The 23,076-nt window shown below is 42.1% G+C and overlaps 1 protein-coding gene across 2 annotated transcripts in view; it reads right to left on the minus strand.

Annotated features, from left to right (window-relative positions):
• Nucleotides 1-1,794: 1,794 nt before the first annotated feature.
• The window catches only part of SYNPO (synaptopodin), a 73,530-nt gene continuing 52,248 nt past the window's right edge, over nt 1,795-23,076 (minus strand). The window contains exons 2-3 of one of the 2 annotated variants that reach the window (XM_058167598.1): nt 17,719-19,991; nt 1,795-8,214 (exon numbers count right to left, since the gene is read on the minus strand). In XM_058167598.1, the coding sequence (XP_058023581.1) occupies nt 7,210-8,214; nt 17,719-19,991 (3,278 nt within the window). In that variant the 3' untranslated portion in view covers nt 1,795-7,209. Of the gene's footprint in view, nt 8,215-17,718; nt 19,992-23,076 lie in introns of those variants that run through there. The other variant, XR_009153287.1, reaches the window with a different exon arrangement.

Raw genomic sequence — 23,076 nt, forward strand, 5'->3', positions numbered from 1 at the left:
CACTCCATACACTCTACAGAAGTCATCACTATATTCTGGATGGCATTGGAGTACAAGACCTGGATTAGATGCATCTTGTTTGTTTGTTTGTTTTGTTTGTTTGTTTACATTTATATCCCGCCCTTCTCCGAAGACTCAGGGCGGCTTACAGTGTGTAAGGCAATAGTCTCATTCTATTTGTATATTTACAAAGTCAACTTATTGCCCCCCCAACAATCTGGGTCCTCATTTTACCTACCTTATAAAGGATGGAAGGCTGAGTCAACCTTGGACCTGGTGGGGCTTGAACCTGCAGTAATTGCAGGCAGCTGTGTTTAATAACAGGCTTCTTACAGCCTGAGCCACACCGCGGCCCTTCTGTCTGATCCATCAGGGTCAGAAGTGGGTTTCAGCAGGTTCTGACCAGTTCTGGAGAACCGGTAGTGGAAATTTTGAGTAGTTTGGAGAACAGGTAGTAAAAATTCTGACTGGCCATCTATTCTCTGCCTCCTGAATTCCAGCTGATTGGGAGGAAATGGGGATTTTGCAGTAACCTTCCCCTGGAATGGGGAGAGAATGGAGATTTTACAGTATCCTTCCCTTGCCACGCCCACCAAGCCATGCCCACCAAGCCATGCCCACCAAGCCATGCCATGCCATGCCACACCACGCCCACCAAGCCACGCCCACAGAACCGGTAGTAAAAAAATTTGAAACCCACCGCTGATCGGGGTTCTTCTTATACTGTATTATTATGTGTACCATTATGATTTTACTGAGAGCTGGAAGATGGAAAGACACAAAGAAAACTCTGTCGTGAATGATTTTGATTTACTGCACTGAAAAGTCTTTGAGCTGGACTTTATGATTCAAACATAAAGTAGAAAAAGGATGCACAGGTTGGCTACCCAGAAAAACACATGTGGCCATTATAATGACATTTTGCACCTGATTTTTATTCAGCTTTTCTGGGGAGAGAAGAATTTGCTTTGGTACCAACTTTGGGATGGAAATGCTATTTATTTAAATAAATGAATTTAAGTATAAACATAAAACTTGCTTGTGTAGAATCTTGCCTGTCATGTATGGACTAAGTGTGTTAGGTTCCTGTAATTGCTTTGATTTCTTCTTTTCTTGCCTTCAAATCAGGGGTGGAATTCATTTACATTTGCTACCAGTTTGCAAATAGGAGCGCATGCACCACCTCCCTGCATGCGCAGGCCCTTCTGTGCATGCGCAGAGCATCAAAAATGGGGAGGAGGATGTCTGGGTGGGTGGGTGGAGCCTCCTGCAGCTACCGCTACTAGTTCTCCCGAACCGGATAGAACTGGCTGAATAACACCACTGCTTCAAATCAATTTTGACTCCTGGCAATTGCCCTGAGAAGTCCTTGCAATTTTCTTGACCAGATGTTTCAGAAGGGGTTTGCCATTGTCTCCTTCCTAAAGCTGAGAGACTCTAACTAGTCATCCCAACTGGCTTTGCATCTAAGCCAAGACTAAAGCTCCTGGTCTTTCAATTTCTAACCTGGTGCCTTACCACTACATCAGATTGGCTATCATATTTAGGGTTGTGTGTCTGACCTGCAGATGATGCCTAGATGGCAGCAAAGCAATATAGAAACTTCTAATCCATCCTGATTTTTGCAGTCCATATACATATTGCAATCTTATTACTATTTCTGGCTTCCAGATGTTTAGTTGAATGACTGCCATTTAAGTAGTTTCAGCTTCTCTTTCCTGGTTGAAACATGGTTTCTATGAGTATGTGTGCAACCCACAAAGACCACAACTGGACATAACAAAGGTGAGTGTATTTCAGCATAACAAAGAGTTTAATTCCAACATAATGCATGATTGATAACCAGACTATATGGGCTAATTAATCTGATTTATTTTGGAGCTTTTATATAGGTTTATGGCATGGTGCTGATGCAAACAGTGTCAGGTGAAGGGATACAGCAAGCCGTACATGTTTTCAGTGATACATTCAGAAATAAGATGACTCACAAGTCAAAAAAGGTGTGAATTGCCCCCAAGTCTCCTAAGTATATCATTTTCAATATTTGTAGTACAATTTTACATTTTTCTCCTTGCGCTAAGTCTTTTGGTTTTCAAAGGGTCTTACTCCCAGCAAAGTGTATATAGGTAGACCTTGTTTACATACCACAACTGGGACTAGCAACTTGGCCATTAGGCAAAGTGGACAGTAAGTGGAACTGTGACTATGCTTACAATCTTTCTTTCCCTTTACAGATTTGCAAAGGTCAATCAATGCAAGGATTGATCATAAAGTTACTTTTTCATGACCGTCATTACTTGTGAATGGTGACTAAGCAAGGCTGTTTGTTAACTGAAGACTACCTAGACAGAACTGCAGCCTTAGTTTAACTACATTTTTACAATTGTGCATTTCTTCAGTGATCCTGAGGAGTTTAGCCCATCTGCATGTTAGAACAAGGATAAACATGGCTCCATCCTCTGGTGAATTGTTCTGTGGAAAAACTGTGGCATGAACTCAAACTGCACCTGTGCTGTATAGACAGATCTAAACCAAGAAATAATTTTCTTCATGAAAACAGAGCAGTAAATCCTGCCCTCGAATTTCTAGCAGTTTCTTACAGCAGAAACTGAATTCAGGTATGTGCAAGTAGGTATGGCCTTTCCTTTAGAGAGTGGGGTAGTAGTAGTGGTGGATGAATATTGCAGAATGGAATCTTATATACCTACACATGGGGAGGGGGCTTCTGAGACAATATGTATAGGATTGCACTATAAGTTAGCAGGGAAGGGAAACATACAAATATTTAAAATGTCCTTAACATGTGGGATATATTTCTGTGAAATAAGACATGTCTGATAAATGAGCTGGTCCCATAATAGAAAATAAGCAAAGGGCTAAAGGTATCATAATATACTATCAAACTGCATCCATCCACTTAACAATTTGGAAATAGTTATGGATGTGCAGTCTGTTGCAGAGTCATCGTAGCAGAAGTCACAGCTGCTATTTACACACAGAATCTGAAGACAGAGAGAAAAATTTTACACTGTCAATATTTAGGAGCCTCGTGGCTGACTTTTTAACCAATCCTTCACTTAAGGAAAAACGGGGCTTTGATCCTGGAATAAAACAGGAAACTAGAATTCTTGTGGCTAGTTTCAGGTTTTCTGTTTCCTGGACCAAGCTTCGTTTTCCCTTCCATAAGCTGTGAACAGCAGCAGTGATTTCCTAGGTCAGGGAGAAAAAAACCTGCCTTAATAGCTTCTTGATATCTCTTTTGAACACCTTCTCTTACACTTGACATGCAGCATTCCTTTCGTCTTGCTACCCGAGATCTTCCCAAATGACTGAGACAGAAGCCTTCTCTCTGCCACAAGAGGTATAAAAGCAAAGCTCAACTGTTTTGCTTTTATGCTTTGCATTCTCAGGGGCAGATTTATTTTCCTTTTGCTCTTAGGACAAAACCTTGCAATTGGCACCATGAAGCCCTAGAGGGTGCCATTGGCCCTTTTTTCTTGTCACCTTCCCTCCCTCCCACCCCCTCCCTTTCTGTTTCTGTAAAGGACATGTTGGCTGATCTCCTAATGCTATCTGAGAATGACACCTTGATGTTCCATGTGTTCCCTGACTTCTGGATGAAATAGATCACTTTGGCTTGACCATCACAGCAGTGTCCTGGTGGCAGGGTTCAGTGTGAAATTCTCTCCACTCCCTTGCCATTTCTCAGGAGAAAGTGCAGTACGGGCAAAGTAAAAGAAACAAGCAGTGACAGGGTACCAACTATTTCGTAGCGCTGGTTGCTTTTTGCAACTTTCTTTGAATTCTCCCACTCTACTTAGTCAGGGTAGAAGATGGGTCTCTTTCCAGAACCTAGACTTTGCTCTGTGGTCAATGCATCGGTTCTGTTACCATACATAACCTAAAAGATGGAAGGGAGGAAGTCTAGATGTGAGTTGGCTGACCGCTTCTACCATGGGTTGAGAAGAGTAAGGGCACTAGGACTGAATGACTTATATTAGACTTCCATGCAATAATGTCCCCTTGATATGTGCACATAGGAACCATAGGCTTGCCAAGCCCATGATTATTTACAAAAAGTTTCCTCAACCATGTCCCTTTTAACATGAGGGGCTGAGAATTGAAAGAGTTGAGGTCCAACACGTCAGAAGGCAATATGCTCGGGAAGAACCTCAGAGATTGATGGTTGCTCTCTAGAACTTCAGACTGTTCTCTTTCACAGCCTGACCTGGAGATGCCAGGACTGAATTTATGCAAGCTAAACATTTCTACTGTATCAATCATTTCTTCCCTTACATGTTCCATATTTCTGAAAATACCTGGCATAGCAATCTCTATATATCATATAAACCTGAAGGCCTTGAGTTTCAGAAGACTTCAGCAGCATGGTTAGGCCAGCTCGGCCCCAGTGTCCCACTTCTCCTCACCCCTAAAAGGAAAACGTCAAAATGTTCCTTTGGAGAAGTTATTCTGCTGGAGTAGATACAATATAAGGGCTATTTGGTAAGCTTGGCTGAGTTTATGCTGGTATGTTTCCAAGGTACCCACAGCTTGGAGCCTCCTCCATCTGATCTCCTACATAAGCTATGTATGATCAGAAGAAAACAAAGCTGAGGGTGGCCCCGATTATTCATTTCTGGCTCAGTTTGAATTAATATCAAATAAATGTTCTCATCTTTAAAGGTTACAGGATAAAAATAGAGGGCTTCTGCTGAATCAAGGGCAAGTAGGGAAACACCTGATACGACCTGGTCCTTGCCAAGGCCAGCTGATGTATTAGCTAGATGACACTCTATCACACAGCGGAGAAGCAAGAGAGAAAACGGGCAAGACATAGGGGGCCAGAACTGAGCTGTAAGGGGAAACCATGGGAGGAGGACATTTTGCACACACAGGGCTCACTTTACTCACATTGGCTAGACTACAGATCACAGAACACATTGCCTGGAATTCTGATAGTTCTGAGACTATGGACGCAAATACTGCAGACCAACTTCCTATTCTATTCCTATGACGGGAGAAGGCAGGATAAGCATGGGACAATCATGCGGTGAAATCTGTCTGAACTATTCTCTCCTCTGTCTTTTCTCTTCACTTGTCCAAATTATTTTGTTCAATGGGAAGAGAGCCATTTCCCCAGTCACCTGGCTCCAGCCAGCCACTTCCATCCACAGAAGGATGGACGGTTCTACTCTGCAGGATTATGGCAAGGTGCAGCACAGAATAAGTTATTGTACACTCAAGCTGAGCTCAGACATCAACCACAGACACTGCTTTGTGGCTGAAAGTAAGGAATGAAGCCAGATTGATTGTAAGTCTGAAAAAAGAAACATGCATGTATATGCGTGCCTTACGCTCCAGGAAGTCCTTCATTCTGGATGCCGAACAATAAAGGCAATGATGATATAAGGTGTATTTTTCTTTGCTGCTCAGCAGAGGTAGATCAGAAGTTTTGTCGGGTCATACAGGTGGTGCAAATAGATGGATGCTGCTACCAGACACAGTACTGTGCCTTGTAGATGTTGCTACGAGGCACAGTACTGGGGGATAAAGCAAAGAGGAAAATTGGAAGGGAATTTAGCCTATTGGGTTTGTCTGCTATTTACTCTGATTGGTAGATTGCGAGGATAGGGACCTGAGATAGTTGATTCATATAGAATCATCCACCTGCTTGGCTTATGTATATCTTGGTACCTGTGTGTGTTTTAGATAATGGCTCCTCACTTTTCCTTTCCTAGTGTGGAATGTTATTCTGAATGCAAATCTGTCCCACGTAAGTGAAGACTACTTCAGCCTTTGTGTTCTGACCTGTATGTCTAGGGGCTGAGACAGATACAGGTGAAAATAAAGTGACCAATGAAGTTTCTGATAGGTGGCAGTGTTAGGGAACAGCTATGTTGAGCTTCCCTACCGTTGGATGTAACTAACTTTGCTGGGATATTGCTCCTGACCCTTGTAGAGGTGGAGCTCACTTCTCCATCTGTGGTTTTCAGCCGTTATGCAAGAAGCACCTGAAGGCAGCTTCCTCCAGGTGCTGAAAAAAAGAGTTGACAGAAGAAGCATTATTTGGGGCTTACTAACCAAGACATGTTGTGAATGTCCTCCCCAGAGGAACATCTTGGATAGCTTTGCCTCCCAGATATCTGGTAAACTAGAAAGCAATAGAAGAGATCAGAAGACCTCTCTCCTGGTGACTGGCAGTACCAGAACCATTGCCCACTAGGCATTCAGTCCTGAAATCATGGCAAGAGTTCTGAGAAGAGTGGATCCTTACTGTTACAATCCCAGACTAGCTGACTTTGGTGGCTTTTCCAGAAAGCTTCGACGTTCCTACATTTGATGTTCCTACGTGGTATCTTCTAATGTGGATGCAGGAGTACTTGGATTGTAGCTTGAATTGGTCCTTCATCCTCTTGTAATAATTCAGCTCCAATAGTCCAGAGAACAAAAAGGCTTTAAAACAACCTTCTTTCATTTCATTTGGTTTATATAAAGTCAATCTTTATGTTTGGAGGAAAATTATGCTGTGCAGATGAAACATCACCAACGACTTCTGAATGGGCTTCTGGCTCATGTTTTTTTTTTCTTCTTCCCTCAGGATGTTGGAGTGGAAGCCAACTGAAGAGTAGCTCTATCAAAGTAGAGCTAAATGAATGGCAATTGTTTTTATGTGAAACATGGACTTAATTGTTTTAAGTGAAACATGGACTTGAGGCTGGCTTTCCTCTCCTACAGTCCCCTCATTAAGAGTCATCAAGGATTCTGTCATGGGCTTTGTGTCCTCCTGCAGGATATTTCTCAGAGGGAACAAAAGCAGTCAGATGCGCCTTAATCTTCTCCAAGCAAAGAAATTATCGTGTCTCCAGTCCAGCTGAGAAAGAGAAAGCAAAACCTGGGAAAGTCAAGCATGTCTCCCAAAAGAGAGGGAGGAGGAAGCTGACAAAGATCCTGTGGAAATGGATGCCCTGCAAGAATAGAAGCTGAATCACACTTCTCCTTTGTATGAGAAATGTTTCTCATAAATTCTCTTCTTCAAAGTCCCCAAGAAGTGACAAACTTGGAGAGAAGGTGTTACACATCTTCGCAGATGAATGTCTTCCTCCTAAAACTTAATTAGGTTGGCAGGATTATGCATGTATGGACCTGCACAAATACTTTGGCAACAGTTTTCAGAACCTTTGTTTTTGGTTCACATCTCTTGGTCCATGTTTAAGAGGTACAGGATGCTTCTGATGGGAGGCTACCCCGTTTCAGCCTCAGGCTGCCATTCCAGCCTCGTGGACAAATATTGAAGCTGCGGATGCTAGGTGACTTGACCCCAGAGCAGTCAGAGTCCACGGATGCCTCTGAGTTGGTGGGGGACATGGAAGTGGAGCGCTTCACCAGGGACCATGTTGTCATCATCGGACTTTGGAGAGTGGGAGAAGCAGCATCCAGGTTTTTTGGACTGGTATACGATATCCCACTGGTGTTTGCTGGCAATGTGAAGGCCTTATGGCTATCCACAATTGTGGGTTTTTGAAGCGGCTCTGGATCCTTGTGTGATTCAGAATGAGTGCCCACTATACTTGGGCCATTATGGTTTGTTGAGACAATGAACTGGGAGGCTCCTGTTCTAGTAGGCAGCGTGAAGCATTTGTTTCCATTCATCCTCCCTGCTTTTGGTGACTGTAGTGGGCTTGGAGATTTGATGCCTAGCAACCTGGGGCTGTTGTTTGATGATGCACTAGCCTGCGGTGGGGCAGCTGAGACGGGGAGGGAGACACGTCTGTAGCCATCCGTTCTTGTTGGCTTGGGTGACAGAATTGGGCTCGGAGAATGAGTACTCCTGTTCTTAGGGCTCCCACCAGCAGATGACACACTGGGGCAAGTGACAGGGGGCGTGAAGGGCCTGAAGTTTTCTACTCCAGTGAGTTTGGGAGAAGAGCTCTTCCTCCGGGCAGCATTTATGATATTTCTTGCCAACAGCACCTGCATCTGTCGGCTGGACTTTTGGTCAATCTCCTGTCGAAATGGGGACAGAGACCTTTCGCTCCAGGATGGAGACATGGGAGGAGGTGGAGTCATAACATGGGCTGCTCTAAAGGCTTCGACAAGTCCATCCTCAGATTCTGGAGTTTGGGCTGGGCTCATCCAGCCCTCTATGCTGCTGGACGGTCGCCTTATCAGCTGTGGAGTCCATGTTGGGGAGGCAGGCAGGGATGTTTTTCTTTCCTGCAATAGGAAAAGGAATAATTTTTAGCATTCCGTTGCTCTACGACCCTTCAGATCGTGCTTACCTGCAGAAGATAAGATCTGGCTGTGCACCGTAAGAGGAATTATGGTGCAGAGAACAGCATGCTGCCTGCATTTCTTTTCTGCATTCCTCCTTAGATAACTTTGGGTGATCTCGTTATATTCCCATTACTCCATGAAAATACCCTGATACCACCGTAAGAGTGCTTTTTATCTGAGAATAGTGTAATTGGAAAAGATTTGAAAAGACAACACGGAGAGAAGGACTGCCAACTTTCTGCCAGCTTCCCCATTGTCTTTGCTTGTGAGAAGCTGGCAGGGAAGATTGTGAATAGTGATTATGTGACAGTAGGACTGTGCAAAGGCCATAAATACAACATCTGATAGTAACCGCTACTTGTTCAGTGCTGTCATCAATTTCAAACACGGTTTAATGTGAATGGTCATTAAACAAGGACCACTTGTATTTTATTTTATTTATTAAATTTTTATGCCGCCCATATATCCTATAAAGTGACTCTTGGTGGTATTACTCTGGAGGGGAGTGAGGTGAAGCAGGATAGGGATCACAGCAATGGGGACAGCTAATTTCATGCTAATATAGTTTTCTGCCAGTTCAAGAATGGATGGATGGATAGAAGTTCAGCATAGAAGCCCTCCTCTCTTTCTACCTGTTTCCTCTCACTTGTCCTTTCTCCCTTAGATTTATACACCTTTCACACACACCTAAAGGGTTTGCAGGCAGGAAAATCTCTTAACTTTGACCAGAGGCACTCATTGAAAATAAGGCCTCTTCATTGGAATCCAGCTAAAACAAGCCCCATTAAGATTTATGGAAGTGTTAGAAGTCATAGGCAGGGACAATGGTTGGCAATAGGACACAGGAGCAGTTGTGGCAATATTTTTCTGTAAGAAAGCCCACCTTAGCTCTTCCTCAAGAATTGCCACTTGCCGTCCTCCCCTCTGGGAAACAACTTCCCTACAGGAACAAGATTTTAAGAGTTTCCATGGGCACCAGCACAAAGCAACAAAAAGTTCATCTCCACTCGGTTGTTGATAGCAACTGATCTCTTATTCGGTTAAAACTTACAGTTTCCTAATCGAATTTGCAAAAGGTGTTTGGTGAATGGGCAAAGCTGTATCCTGAATTCAAATCTGGGATTCCTTGCGTGGAAAGTATAAAACTAAATAAATTTTTTTTTTAAAGAAAACCCTTGCCGTTCAATTTATTGATATGGAACTAATAGAAGGCAGGGGTAGTATTGATTTACTGAAGGAGCTAGGAATCCCTCACTGTTGTTGGGCTTTTAGGAACTGCTGAGATTTTGAGAAAACATTATAAGCAGACTTTTGCTAATGGCTGGTGTATTGGCATTGGCAGTCACAATTTGGCTGCCCTTGGGGACATATATTTCAGAAGTTTGGATTTATCAGCAATCCACTTGCTCCTAACTGTACTCTCTCTTCTGCAAGATGCTAACTTTTTCCCATGTATTTTTGCTGTTTACGCTGGGTGAATGGGCACCCAGTTCCAAAGAAAGACCTAGGCTGAAATTATCAATGTTTTATTTTCTAGGTCCTAGGACATCTCATGAGATGCTTGGTCTCTTTGGAAATAAAGAAGGTGTTGAATCAAACTGCACTGAAGCGTGTCGTCTCCCCACATTTTTTTCCCAAAATAAAAAAAAATGCAGAAAATCAGCAGGAGCAGCAGTTGGTACATAGCAAAGGAGATATCTGTAGGTTCACTGGTGCTCTCAGATGTTGCTCTTTAGGGCAGAGATCTACTTCTGGAATCTAACCTGCCAATTCCTGTAAAGAGTTTCATGATTTTTCTGGAGGTTTTGTGGCTTCAAGTCAGGCCTGACAGCTGGCCACTACCTGGACAAGTTCTTACAGTTTTCTTGGCAGTGTTTTTCAGAAGTGATTTGTTATTGCCTGTGAGTGAAACGGATTGGCCGAAGGTCACCTAGCTGGCATTGTGTTTAAACCCAAACTAGAACTCACAATTCCCTGATTTCTAGTCCAGTGTCTTTAAGTGCTACACCAAACTGGCATGACATGTAATGTGGCTATGAAAACAAGAGGGTTTGTGTAAAAACGATGAGTGTAGAAAGCAGGTGGAAGTCAGAAAATGAAACAGGAGAATCGCCACAAAACACAGAATGAATAGAAAAATTTAGGACGTTCCACGCATTGCTTGAAATTTCTGAAGAAGTGAAATTTCTCTATCAGCAAAACAAGATGCTAAAAAGGATAGGAGGATGTAAGAAACAGAGGGGAAAGGACTGTCAGAAACTGACACTGAAAGCACGCTTCACTCATTCCTACTCTGTGGTTTTCTTGTATTATTTGTGTTTTAGAACACAAAAGCATGTCAATGCAGGAATACATCCTGATGGTCTTCCTGAGTTACATGTTTCATCAATTTCCTGTCTTTCTCCCAAATGTGTATCTCATTCCTGAAACAGGCATGATAATAAAGACTGTAATGTATGTGTTCATGGGAAGGCTTAGCATAACAGTAGTCTAGAAAAAGGATGGGAAGCTGCCAGAAAAAGAAGTAATTGAGATTCATTGAAGCATCCAAGCACAGGGGTCTGAAGCTACAGTAAGAAAAAATAAAAATGTGCAGTACAGCACAACACAAATCCCACTGCTGTGTAGTTGCAACCCAACTTCTGACAAAATGACTAGAAGTCAGTCATAGTATCTGCATTTGACATGCTGCATGATTTAATCAATCTTTCACACACACACACACACACACACACACACACACAGAGAGAGAGAGAGAGAGAGAGAGAGAGAGAGAGAGAGAGAGAGAGAGAGAGAGAGAGAGACTGTATCCAGGTTAGCATTAATGGAAGTGCTTCGTGTTATGATTGGTGTTAAGCCAAGAGCTGGAGGGCAACTTTCTATTGACATTAATGCACAAAGGTAACCATTCACATTTTCTGAGGATAATTTATCCAGCTGTATTTCTATTGGTGGAATCCTAAAGTTGAAATTATTTCCGATTAACTGAGGTTTCTCAGTTAATATGACTAGTTGGACAATCTGGATAGGATTGTCTCTATCCAGGGAAGGATAATCTCTTGCATTAAATCCCTTCCTTCCTTCCTTCCTTCCTTCCTTCCTTCCTTCCTTCCTTCCTTCCTTCCTTCCTTCCTTCCTTCCTTCCTTCCTTCTCATTCAGCTGTCCAAATTTGTAACACCCCTCCTGCTCTTCATAGCTCCCAAATGGCCTCTTGCTAGTGGAAATGCTGAAATGGAGATATCAATGGCTTGCTAAATTGTTTTGTGCCAAGGATTATTGAATTTTAGTTCACTATTTGAAGTGAATATACACACTATACACACACACACGTGAACACCAATACCCCTGAACTACCATATAACAGAAAATAACTATTAGGGGGTGAATGCTGCTGTTTCACTTGTTTCCAGAATCCTATTGTCTAGGAAGCCTCTTTTCTGCCTCTCAACTGTTGCTGCAAGGTTTCAGGAGAGGAGAGGAAATTCAGTCCCTTGTTAAATGGAACATCCCGATAGGAAGCACCTGCCTCATGGAAAACATGCCTCTGTCAGTCTTCAGCAAAATAATTCGTGTATTTTCAATGTTCAATATTATGTGAGATTCCCAAGCACTGGTTAAACACTGTAAAAATTGACCTTTCTATAGGATGCCTTTGACAGAAATTAAACCAAAGTGAACTAAGGACTATGGGAGTTGTAGTTTAACACTTGTGGAGGGCTCCCTGTTGAAGAAGACATCCATGTTGTTCTCAGCAGTACTAGTGATACATTTTGTGTGTGCTGTTTTTAAGGCACACGCTATAATAAAAAAACCTAGTGCCAACAATACACAGGTGAACCATTAGAAACGGGTTTCTAGCCCTGAGACCCAATCACAACTATGATGTATTTGACACAACCGGCACACTCTGAGTGGATCTATATCAGTACTTTGTAACATAGTTTTCTATACTCAGACTGAGAACTTTCTTTCCTTAACCTTCCTCTTTATTATGTGTGAAGCCACTATACGTGAACTTACACTTTTCTCATTTATATCAAACTTCGTAGCCTTATACAATATACCAATTAAAGGATATTTGAGAATCTGTGACCTTTCGCGTTTTGCTGAACTACAACTACTACAACTCCCAGAAAGTGTAATGTAACAACTCCCAGTAAATGTAATGGAATATGTGGATCTTGTGGGTTGAAGGGAAGAGATGCTGTCTAGGAAACAATTAAAAGAGAGGCCAATGGATTAATGGTCAGAGGAAGGAAGGACCAATGGATTAATGCTCAGAGGAAGGAAGAGGAAGGAAGGACCTGCATTAATTTTTCAGGCAGTTAAATGTGACAGTGTGAAGTTTGTACCTTCAGAATTGTAAGATTTTGATGCTGTAGCTTTACAATAAAATAGAATTAGCTCTGATTCTAGATTCAAAATTTCTTCCTTGAAGATGTTTTGCTGACTGAAATAAAGAATAACTGGTGCCCATTTCTTCCGTGCTAAGGCCAACACTTGAAAAGCACTTCAGATGGATAAGCTTCCCTGCAGCTCTCTTCCTATTTTCTCTTCCATGACTTGCCTAAAGTAAGCATTTCACCCAGTTGCATCCCTCTCCTTAGTCTTTCATGATTCCCTCCTTCCCTTGCTGCCTCTTTTGATGGCAATAGCAAAATTTGGTGGAATTATCTAACCTGGCTTTCCTGAGCCTAGACACCCTCGAGATAAGTGGATTTCAACCCACATAATTTTCAACAGTGGCAGGGCTGGCTGGGAATTTGGAAAATGGTCAATATATCTGGGCTGAGGTTGAAACTGAAACAGTCAAAGTGAGCCAAAGCACTTGAGTTTCCCAAACATTACTTCAGGCCAACATTTCTCAATCTCAGCAGCTTTGGGGAGTTCTGTAAATTAAATTCCACACTTCTTGAAGCTGAGGTTGAGGTTGAGAAACATTGCTCTAGGCCTACCTTCATGGGTTGAACTGTACCTTCCACATTCCTAGATACTATGGCCAAAATCTGTAAGGCACATGCTTGAGGAAAACTACTGGACTTTATGGCCTGGGAGGATGGGAATGACAGTCCAAAATTTTGGAGGATTCACAATTGGTATTCAGTCATCTAGGCAAATATCCTACATTCCCTAGATAACTTTTCTCAATTCAACCTTTGTTCCACTACTTAAGTCAATAAAGTCATGAAGGAGATTAAAAAAAAAACTTTATTGGGTAAAGTGTTCACTTTAGAACTGTTCGCCAAGTTTGTTTTCCTTTGGTAGAGATATTTCCTCCAACTTTTACATTTCAGTGAAGTGGGGAATACAACAAGTTTAATGCCCTCTCATTTTGAAATCTTCTTTAGCTGTGGTGGAAAAACTTTCCTTTCCTTTCCTGTCCTGTCCTGTCCTGTCCTGTCCTGTCCTGTCCTGTCCTGTCCTGTCCTGTCTTGTCCTGTTTTTATTGCAGGGATAAATAAAGAAAAGGGAGAAAACCTGTTGCTGCTCCTTGATTAACCAGCAGGTCTACGAGATTCAACTGGGAATGTCTGCAGGGGAGGTTTGAAAAGGTCAAGACGGCAGCCGTACCCACACAATCATATCCCGACCGTTTTGTGTGGACAGTGTGATAGACATAAAAAGGACCAGGGCTGCATTTCTATGGTCATGGCTGTATTTCGACTTTTTAAACCTCTTTTTGCCCACCCCCTTGCAAACCTCTTGCCGTCTTACCTGATTTCCAGCTCTGTCTCCCTAACCCTAACCACAGGAAATGGCGGGCACCAGCTGCTCATGTATTTAAATATTTTCGGGAGGGGGCTTATTTAGCGCATGTGCTCAAAAGCCCAATTGGGCTTATTATCAGGGGATGTCTTTTTTTCGGGGAAACACGGTATATCAGAACTGAAAGAAACCCTTGTCCTGCAACACTTAGCTATTCCACAGCCCTTTCTGCAGTAATTGTCCTTCTACCTCTGGAACTATTCCGACTCTGAACACATAGCATGGAAGAGAACAGAAAATGCACTCAGTAATATTAGTTTCACATTTGGTATTGCCAACCAATACAAGTTTTGTGTCTGGTAAGACCCTTCTTCATGGATCTTGCTTGCTTTACACAGGTAGTCCTCACCTTAAGACCGCAATTGAGACCCAAATTTCCATTGCCAATCAAGACAATTGTTAAGTGACTCTTGCCCAGGGGTGAAATGCTCCCGGTTCGGACCAGATCGCCTGATCTGGTAGCGATGGCAGTGGGTGGTTCGGAGAACCAGTAGCAAAAATCCCTCCCCCCCCACATGCCCAGCTGAGCCATGCGATCATCAGAGGCTTTTTTAAACTTTTAAAAGCATTTTTTTTGCTCGAAAAAATGCTTTTAAAAGTAAAAAAAAAGTCTGATGAGCGCACGGCTCAGCTGGGATCGTCAGAGGCTCTTAAAAGCATTTTTTCTACAACCTCTTCGGCTGAAGAGGTTGTAAAAAAACGTTTTTAAAAGGCTCTGACAATCCCAGCTGAGTTGCCTGATCGTCAGAGGCTTTTGTTTTCTTTTAAAAGCATTTTTTCTGATGATCAGCTGGGATCATCAGAGCCTTTTAAATGCATTTTTGTAGAAAAAATGCTTTTAAAAGTTTAAAAAAAAGTTGGCCATGCCCACCCAGTCACATTACCCACCCCAAGCCATGCCCACAGAACTGATAGTAACAAATTTTACATTTCACCACTGCTCTTGCCCCATTTTACAACTTTCTTGTCACAGTTGTGAAGTGAATCACTGCAGTTGTGAAGTGTATTTGGCTTCCCCACTGACTTCGCTTGTCAGAAGTTCACCAAAGGTGATCCTGTGATCCCCGGGGACACTGCCACCGTCATAAACACACGACAGTTACCAAGCGTCTGAATTTTGATCACATTTGACCATGGAGATGCTGTAATGGTCGTTAAGTGAGAAAACTGGTCATAAGTCACTGTTTTCAGTGCTGCTTAAAGCATCAAACGATCACTAACAGATGATGCTAAGTCAAGGACTGTCTGTATTATGCTTCTGCTGGAATTTGTCAAGCAGGAGAAAGGAGGGAAAGACAGGAGAAAAGCCAGAGACAGAGGATGAACTAGACTGGGAATCTCTGTAGGAGAAGAGAGCCAGTGTGACAGTGGGTTTAAGGTCTTGGACCAGGTTCTCGTCTACCTTAAGTTACAAAAACTTCCTGTGTGATTTTGGGCAAGTCTTCTTTCTTCACTCCAACCTACCTCACAGAACTGAAGTTGTGGAGCAAAATGGGACGAAGGAACACAGCGCAGGCTGCTTTGTGCTCCTGACCTAAATGTAGGATAGGAATGTAAGAACATTTATTAATTTATTTAGTGTTTTGTGTCAAGGCCTTGCAGTTTGCAACTTAATAAATTATGGAAGGAGGCCCGATGGCAGAAATGACTTTTCAGTGTTGGATTTGCTTAGAGACAGCTCACTCTGCAGGGTAACCCATCACCTGTTCTGTAGAGTCAGCCTAAAGGTCAGTCTGCAGTTAGCTTACTGTAAACGTGACTTTTAAAAAAAAAAAAATTGCAAACAAAATGTATAACTGAGGACTCACTCCACATAATTGCATAGAACTTTGAAATTCTATATCCTAAAAAAAGGTTGAGCGCTCCCACCCTCTTGGGCCCAGCTGTCTATCTTCCCTCACAGATATTCTACATTGTGAAAATAGCTAGATGTGCCTCTTTGAGAACACAGCACGGGCTGATGTGTTGACTTTGGACCTGTTGCACCGGTCTACAGAGCTGTTCTGAAGGGTTCCTAGTGTGAGGGAAATGATGATGGCTGGAATTAATATTAGTTCCCTACTTTAACGCAAGGGGATCTCTTACTTCTAAATACCAGAGGCTTAACCTGATCAGGTTGTTCTGTGGTCTGTGTATCATCTCAGTGATGCTTTTAGTCCCAAATATTCAGTATTCAATCCAAACCCCAAAGAAAGATTAGCATGGATGTTAAATAAGAGATTAAGTGTTAAAATGTGAAAATCATTTTATTTGCCTTCTAGTTTCAATCTTTTTCAGGGAACAGCATGGCGTTCCTTTTTGTCCCTTCGCTCCACAGCAAGAAGGAAAATCAATCCTAATGACCAGAAAAACATGTCAGCATTGAAACCCCTTCCTCCCATAAGACCTTCAGCATCACCAGGAAATACTGTAGCACTGAGACTGTATAGAAGAAATACTGTACCACAGAGACTATATTTTACGCATCCCTGATTTCTGTTAATAGTCCCTGGTGCTGGAAAAAGGGTCCTTCTGAGAGATAATTGCACTGTGAGTGGATTCTGCCAGTATAAAATGTTTCACACCAATTTATGAAACCTCATTGTATTTCCCGGAGACTAAATCATGGTACTTGGCTACATGTATCTCTCAGCACTTTAACTGCTTTGAGGCCCTTTGGGTCAGTGATAACAATGGTCTCTGTGTTCCCCTAAATCCCAGTATAAGGAGGATAAAATTGTCATCATATTACTTGTTGTAAGCTAATTGCAGAACATCTGCAGCTATTCCCTGATTGCATCAAAAGGATTTAGGGCGCGTGTGAGGAGGGTAGAGTGTGACTTTTGAAGTTTGCAAGCTGGATTAGTCCCACCAAGCACTTCTGTGCATTAAATGTTATTAAATTGAACGCTGCATATTACGATGCTAAGAAATCGTATTTCTGGATTACGTTTATGATACATGTATTTACCCTAAAGGTATTCAGTGTCCTGTTATCTAAGAGAGACAATAAAATTAGAGAGGAGAAATAAACGAAACACAAAGGTAGCAGAGGCAGGAACAGGCATCGGGTAGAATTGTCTTTTGGCGTCAGCAAAGAACAGAGAAGATGAGCATGTCGTATTGGAGGCTCTTGATGCAGAGAAGACAGAGGAGAAACATCTTTCAGAGCAAAGAAGCCAAAAAATAAAATAAAAAATAAAAAGTAAGGCAAAGAAGAAGCCAGAGATTGGATGTTCATAGAGTTTCTGGGCAGGAGGGAAAAAAAAGAAAGCATATCTTCCTGCTTCAGTCAAGCTTCTGCTAATAATCTTCTAAGATTCCTATGCTTGGACTATTTTTATATTCTTTTGTGGGCTAAATTCACACACTGCTGAACAACTCCAATTGCACAAGTTCTATCAGTATTGGCTTAGCTGAGATATGCCGGCATTAGGCTAAATTGGGTTTTTCAAAAAAAAAAAAAAAAGCCTGCTCAGTTTTGTTAGTGGGCAATGTAACTTAGCCTATTATGGTTTGAGAGGTGGCACTTTTATGCAAGAACTAATTGCACTCACAACCCATTAAGCTGTCTTCGTTTTGCTTTTTTTTTCTTTGCACACCACCAATCAGAAGCTAACAACGGTGTAGGTCTTTTGCCTGAACCCTTGCACACTCTTTAAAATCTATTACTTATAGTAAAAAGAAGGTTTCCACACCTGAGGCTCAATCCCTGCATTCTTGGTGGAGTAAGATGGTCTTGGAGCTTGGAATACTCCTTTAGCTCTCGGAGACAAAATTTTAGAAGGGTAATCAAAAGATGCTTCTGGTGATATTTCAGCATTTGCTCTGATCTTCTGTGATGGAAACATGTTTCCAGGTAACGGAGCAAAGAGGCCAGGCAATGTTCTGCTTGGGCTGGACTGGGCAGATGGGTACAACAGAGGAGAAGGTGCCAAGGGCGAAGTAGAGGAAGAAGCCTTCCTCATATAACCCCTTTCAGGGACTACAGATCTCATGGGCTCTTTGACTGGAGAACGAACAAACGAGGGTGACTGGTAAGGCTGTTGCTTGGAGATTTCCAACTCCTTTTTGGAGAGCTCCCTTTCTGTCAAATTGCTGTTGTAGAAAGATGCAGGGGGACCTTTTGGAGACCTTGATGGACTTTTGAGTGTAGGTTGGAATGTCACAGGGGAGAGATGAGTTTCTGAAGTATACTTCCAGGATGGAGGAAGAGACATCGTAGGTGAAGGTGATCTTGCTATATCTGGATGTGACGGGGTTTCAATGACGTACTTCTGCATTCTTGACTGTCTCTTGGCAAACAGTTCTGCCCCCTTTCCTTTCGCCTCCGATAGGCTTTGGTTGGAGCTTATTTTAGGTTTAGGCTGTATTTTTGGTGATCTTAAACATGAAGACCACTCTGGTGGAGGATCCCCAAGGGACTGAGTGGGTCCATGCAATGATCTATCTTCAGTTAGAAAGTTAGAGGCATCTGCACCCAATGCAAATGATTCATCTTCAGGAAATACTCCTCCTTGTCCTCTCTGCTTCTTTTTATTATCTGATGTCTGTACTAAATTCAAAAGATCTGGATTAGGACCCATTTTTGGCTTCTCAACAAAGGTGAACATGGACTTCTTAGATGTTCTGCGGGCTGCAGATTCCTCCAGAATGCCTGTTTTATCTGGAGGTGGTGCTTTGTCCTCTCTGAATTGAGGTCCTGGGCTGCTGTCTTTGGACCTAGTTTCAGGTGCAACCAGGATTTTCTGCTCTTGACAAGGATACAGTGCTGAGTAAGCTGGTGGTGACCTGACCCTAGTCACTGGAGGAGGGCTGGAAAATGTTTCTGCATAGGTGGGTGGTGGAGGAATCTCCGTCACTGGGCCCTTCTCTGCTGGAGAGAGGATTTTAGCTAGTGACTGAGTGCCAAAAGGTCTTGCAGTTCGGTTCTTCACTGGTTGGGGCTTCGACAAAGTCAGGCGCACTTCACAATACTGCCTATGATTTTGTGCGCTGGTTTCATTAGAACCTACATCGGTGGCTTTTTCGGTGTCGGCAGTGGGAAAAATGTTCTCATTTTCAGTGACCAACTCATCCTGTTCCATGTAGGGCAGCTCTCCATTTTCCTTTCTGTCAGTGACTGGTTCACTCAATGTCTTGTTGAGGACAATATTATTCTCCCTGTCAATGATGGCTGTGTACAGATCTTTGTCAGGGATATTGTTGTTTTTCTCACTACCTATGGGTAGATACAGTTCTTTATTGAGAATATTATTTTCCTGATCCATATGCAGAAGATACAGTTCTTTTTCAAGAATGGTATCTTTTTTCTCAATGTTAGGGGTAGTCTCATCCTCAGTCTTAGCTGGGATGTTTTCTGTATTGCCCATCATTGGTCCTTGCTCAACCATAGGCATTTTTCCAAACTCAGTGAGGGGTTCATGTATTCCATTGGTTGAAGTTGTCCCTGTATTCTCCTTAAGGTATACACTGAGTGGGATCTGCTGAAATTCTTCCTCTGGAATATCTTTAGAGGGTGTTGGGTTTGTTGAATAAAGAATCGTCTCACTCTTTTCCTTATTCCACGGAAGGCCCTGTGCATTATCTAGAGGATGTTCCACACCCAGCTCCTCCTCGTATTTTTCCATGGTGACTTTTTGTCCCCAGCGTCCAAAGCTATTGAGGCAGAATGAAGTGTTCGGCTCCTTGTTTGGTTTCGGAGTCTGCTTCAGATGCGATTCTTCCCCATGGCTCAGAGCGCAAGGGTGAGTGATAGTTTTGGGGTCTTTCTCCGCAGCTCCTCGTTCTGGGTTGGTTGGCTTTGGGGCTCCTAAGGTGAATGCATTCACTCGCTGCTTGCGTCTGTGAAACAGCAGGACCCCTTTGGAATTGGAACTTGGTGGATTGGTCAACTGAGCAACAATTCTTTGGCTCCTCTCTTTTGCTTCCTTCAGGTCTGTTTCGGAGAAACTTGCACTTCTTGAGATATCTGAAGAAGAAGAAACATACAGAGTACAAAGTTATACACAGGTATGGAATCCCAGAAGTGCACCCCAGCACATTTTCCATCTATTTTTTAAAAGAAAGAACTCTAACAAGATTCATTAACATGATTAATAGTTCCTCCTATTTGTGTGCTGCATTAGACTTCTTATTTGTAATTCATTCAAAAAGCTGAACCATCTGAGAAGGCAAAAAACATACCGATGAAATCAGTGGCCAGAGAACTTATGTTGAGATGCTAAACCAGAGAAACACAAGTTGAAATCCTGCCAGTGTTTGCACGTTACTCAGTGACCAGTCACCGGTGCTGATGCTATGTCATCATATACAGGTTGTCCTTAACTTGCGACCACAACTGAGCCCAACACTTTTAAGTGAGACATTAATTAAGTGAGTTTTGCCCCAACTCCAAAGACCTTCCTGAGTCTTCGGAGAAGGGCGGGATATAAATGTAAATAAATTTTAAAAAAATTGTTTCTTGCCACAGTTGTTTAAGTGAAATTGCTGCAGTTAATAAGTTAGTAACTGGATTGTTAAAGGCTTCCCCATTGAGTTTTCTTGTCAGAAGGTTGCAAAAGGGGATCCCATGACCTTGGGACACAGCAATGGTCATACGTATGAGCCAGCTGCCAGGCATCTGAATTTTGATCACATGATCATGCGGATGCTACAAAGGTTGTTAACTGTGAAAAAAGTCCTATGTCACTTTTTTCTGTGCTGTTGTAACTTTGAACGGTCACTAAATGAGCTGTTGTAAGTTGAGGACTACATGTGTGAATTACCTAGTTAGCAGCAAAACTAGTAATAAATAATGTTAGCAGAAAACCTATCCAGAAGTATTGTTTTGTATCCTTCAAAAAACCAACCAGTTACAAGCAAACTGGTAGTGTCTTCATGCACTTTAAACGTCCTTCACAATAGACTGTCTTCTAGATAGATTCAGGTCCAGAATTTCCCAAATAGTCACCCTTGTGGGAAGCAGGATTTTTAATGGGCAGTTATAATTCCAGCACATCTGGAGTGTATTAATTCAGAATGGTCATTTTAATTCAGAAGCAATAGGGTACCTTTGATTCAGAAAGAAAGCAGAGATAGATTGAGTCAGAAGCCTGGTTTACGTGGTCAACCAGAATTTAATGTGGAGTTTTATGTATCAAGAAGGATGAAGGAAATTAAATCACCCTCAATTTCATACACAAGCTTCAGATAGGCTTTCCCATGGTCTCTGTCTTATTTACAGTGTTTACTATTTCAGAGAAATTGATTGAATAAATAGATATACTTGAAGTTTAGGCCTTTATAAATTTAATAAAAACTAATCATGTGAACATTTGTCTCTTACAACTCCTACCTAAATGTCAATTTATATTTTTAGCATGGTGTATTATATACTGAAAGCTTTTACAAATCATAAGGATATCTAAATAAAAATGCACTGTATCTCTTTGCTCAGTTTATTATATAAGAACTAATACCAAATGGGCAACTGCAAACTTCCTTTTATCTATAGACTTGGACTGGAGAGTCCTTCAAAGAGTGGAGTAAAATAGTCACCCTAATATTGAAGCTGGTGTGATCCTTTCCCAAACAGGTGTCCTCCAGATATGTTGGGCCTACAGATTTCACAATTGGATGGCAAAGCCTTCTTGGCTAAAGGTAAGGGAAGCTGATGCTCAAGGCAGGACAGAAGTCACCTGGTGGAAGGGAACTGATCTAGGTTGGAAAGGAAATCATATTGCTCTCTTCCACCACCCTTTTAGTAAACAAAGGCCAAACTAGTACTAAAAATAGGGCCAATAGAAATAAAAATGTTGATTAAATAGTTGGGCACATCCAGTGGTGGTATTCAGCTGGTTTGGACCAGTTTGGGCAAACCAATAGCGGCAACTGCGGGTGGGGGTGGGCCGGCCCCTGCCAACCCACCCACCCAGGCGTAATGCCATCCTATTTAGCCATATTTTCAAGCCCGGGTACATGCACAGAAGGTGTGCACCGGTGGTAAGAATATGTGAAACCCACCTCTGAATACATCCCTACCCTTTGGTGAAGATGTGAATTGCTAACAACAGGAAGCAACAGAGTAGATAAGCAATATTAGCAATAACAGTGAAAAGAGGGCAAGCGCTCTTCTCTCCCCCCTCCCATTTTCACACGGATCATCTTAAAAGCAGGGCACTGCACATGTTTCACAGATTCCTGAAATATTTCATGACATAAAGCCTACAGATTGTAATTAGAATCACTATATAAACATATTTGTGTATGACATGAATAAATTGCCTGAAATAAATTGCCTAAAATACAACCAAAGTACATTAGTCTTCCTCACTTGAGGGTGTTTATCATAATCAAAGGGAATTGACAGCAGTATGGAGCTGAGATACGAACCTATTTCAGTTTCTCAGCCTCAGCAATTTTAAGATGTGTGAACTTGAGCTGCCAGAATTCCCCAGCCAAGGCACTGATCTATATCAATCTGCATCCCCACAGATTGTAAATTATACTGAACTGGAAGAATTTGCCACCTGTATGGCACCTTTTCAATTTGTCACCTGCACGGCACCTGATTTCATTTTCTACAACAATTTACATGGGCTTTAGTGCTCCTTTTCTAATGGAATGCGTATGTGGTTGCTGTTTAGGGTTTTATAACACCTTGCTTTAGAATAGAAATAAAAATTCTAGACTTTCTACTCTTTTCTATACAAGACCTGTTTTTCCCCCCAAACAAAATACAGAGAAATGTCACAAGAGGGGATTGCAGCCTTCTTTGTACGCAGTTTTGCTTTGCAATTGTAAATGATTGCATGCAAAAGGAATTTATTGAAAGACTTCAAAGTTTCATGTTGCAGTTCATTGGGCTTCAAACACCCTGTACAAACACGCTCCAAGCAGGAAGTTGGCCAGCTCTAAACTGTCTCACAGAACTCCCTCTGCAGAGGCCAAATGAAGTACAAAGTGGCAGGTTATCATAAAAAATAGGACAATAAACCATTGACTCTACATTGCTAGAAGCTCACTTTTAATGTGCACAGTACTGATCTAATAATTTTGCTTGGATTTAACACAAG

Source organism: Ahaetulla prasina, chromosome 2 (genome assembly GCF_028640845.1).
Source record: "Ahaetulla prasina isolate Xishuangbanna chromosome 2, ASM2864084v1, whole genome shotgun sequence".
In the NCBI taxonomy this organism is placed as follows: Eukaryota; Metazoa; Chordata; class Lepidosauria; order Squamata; family Colubridae; genus Ahaetulla; species Ahaetulla prasina.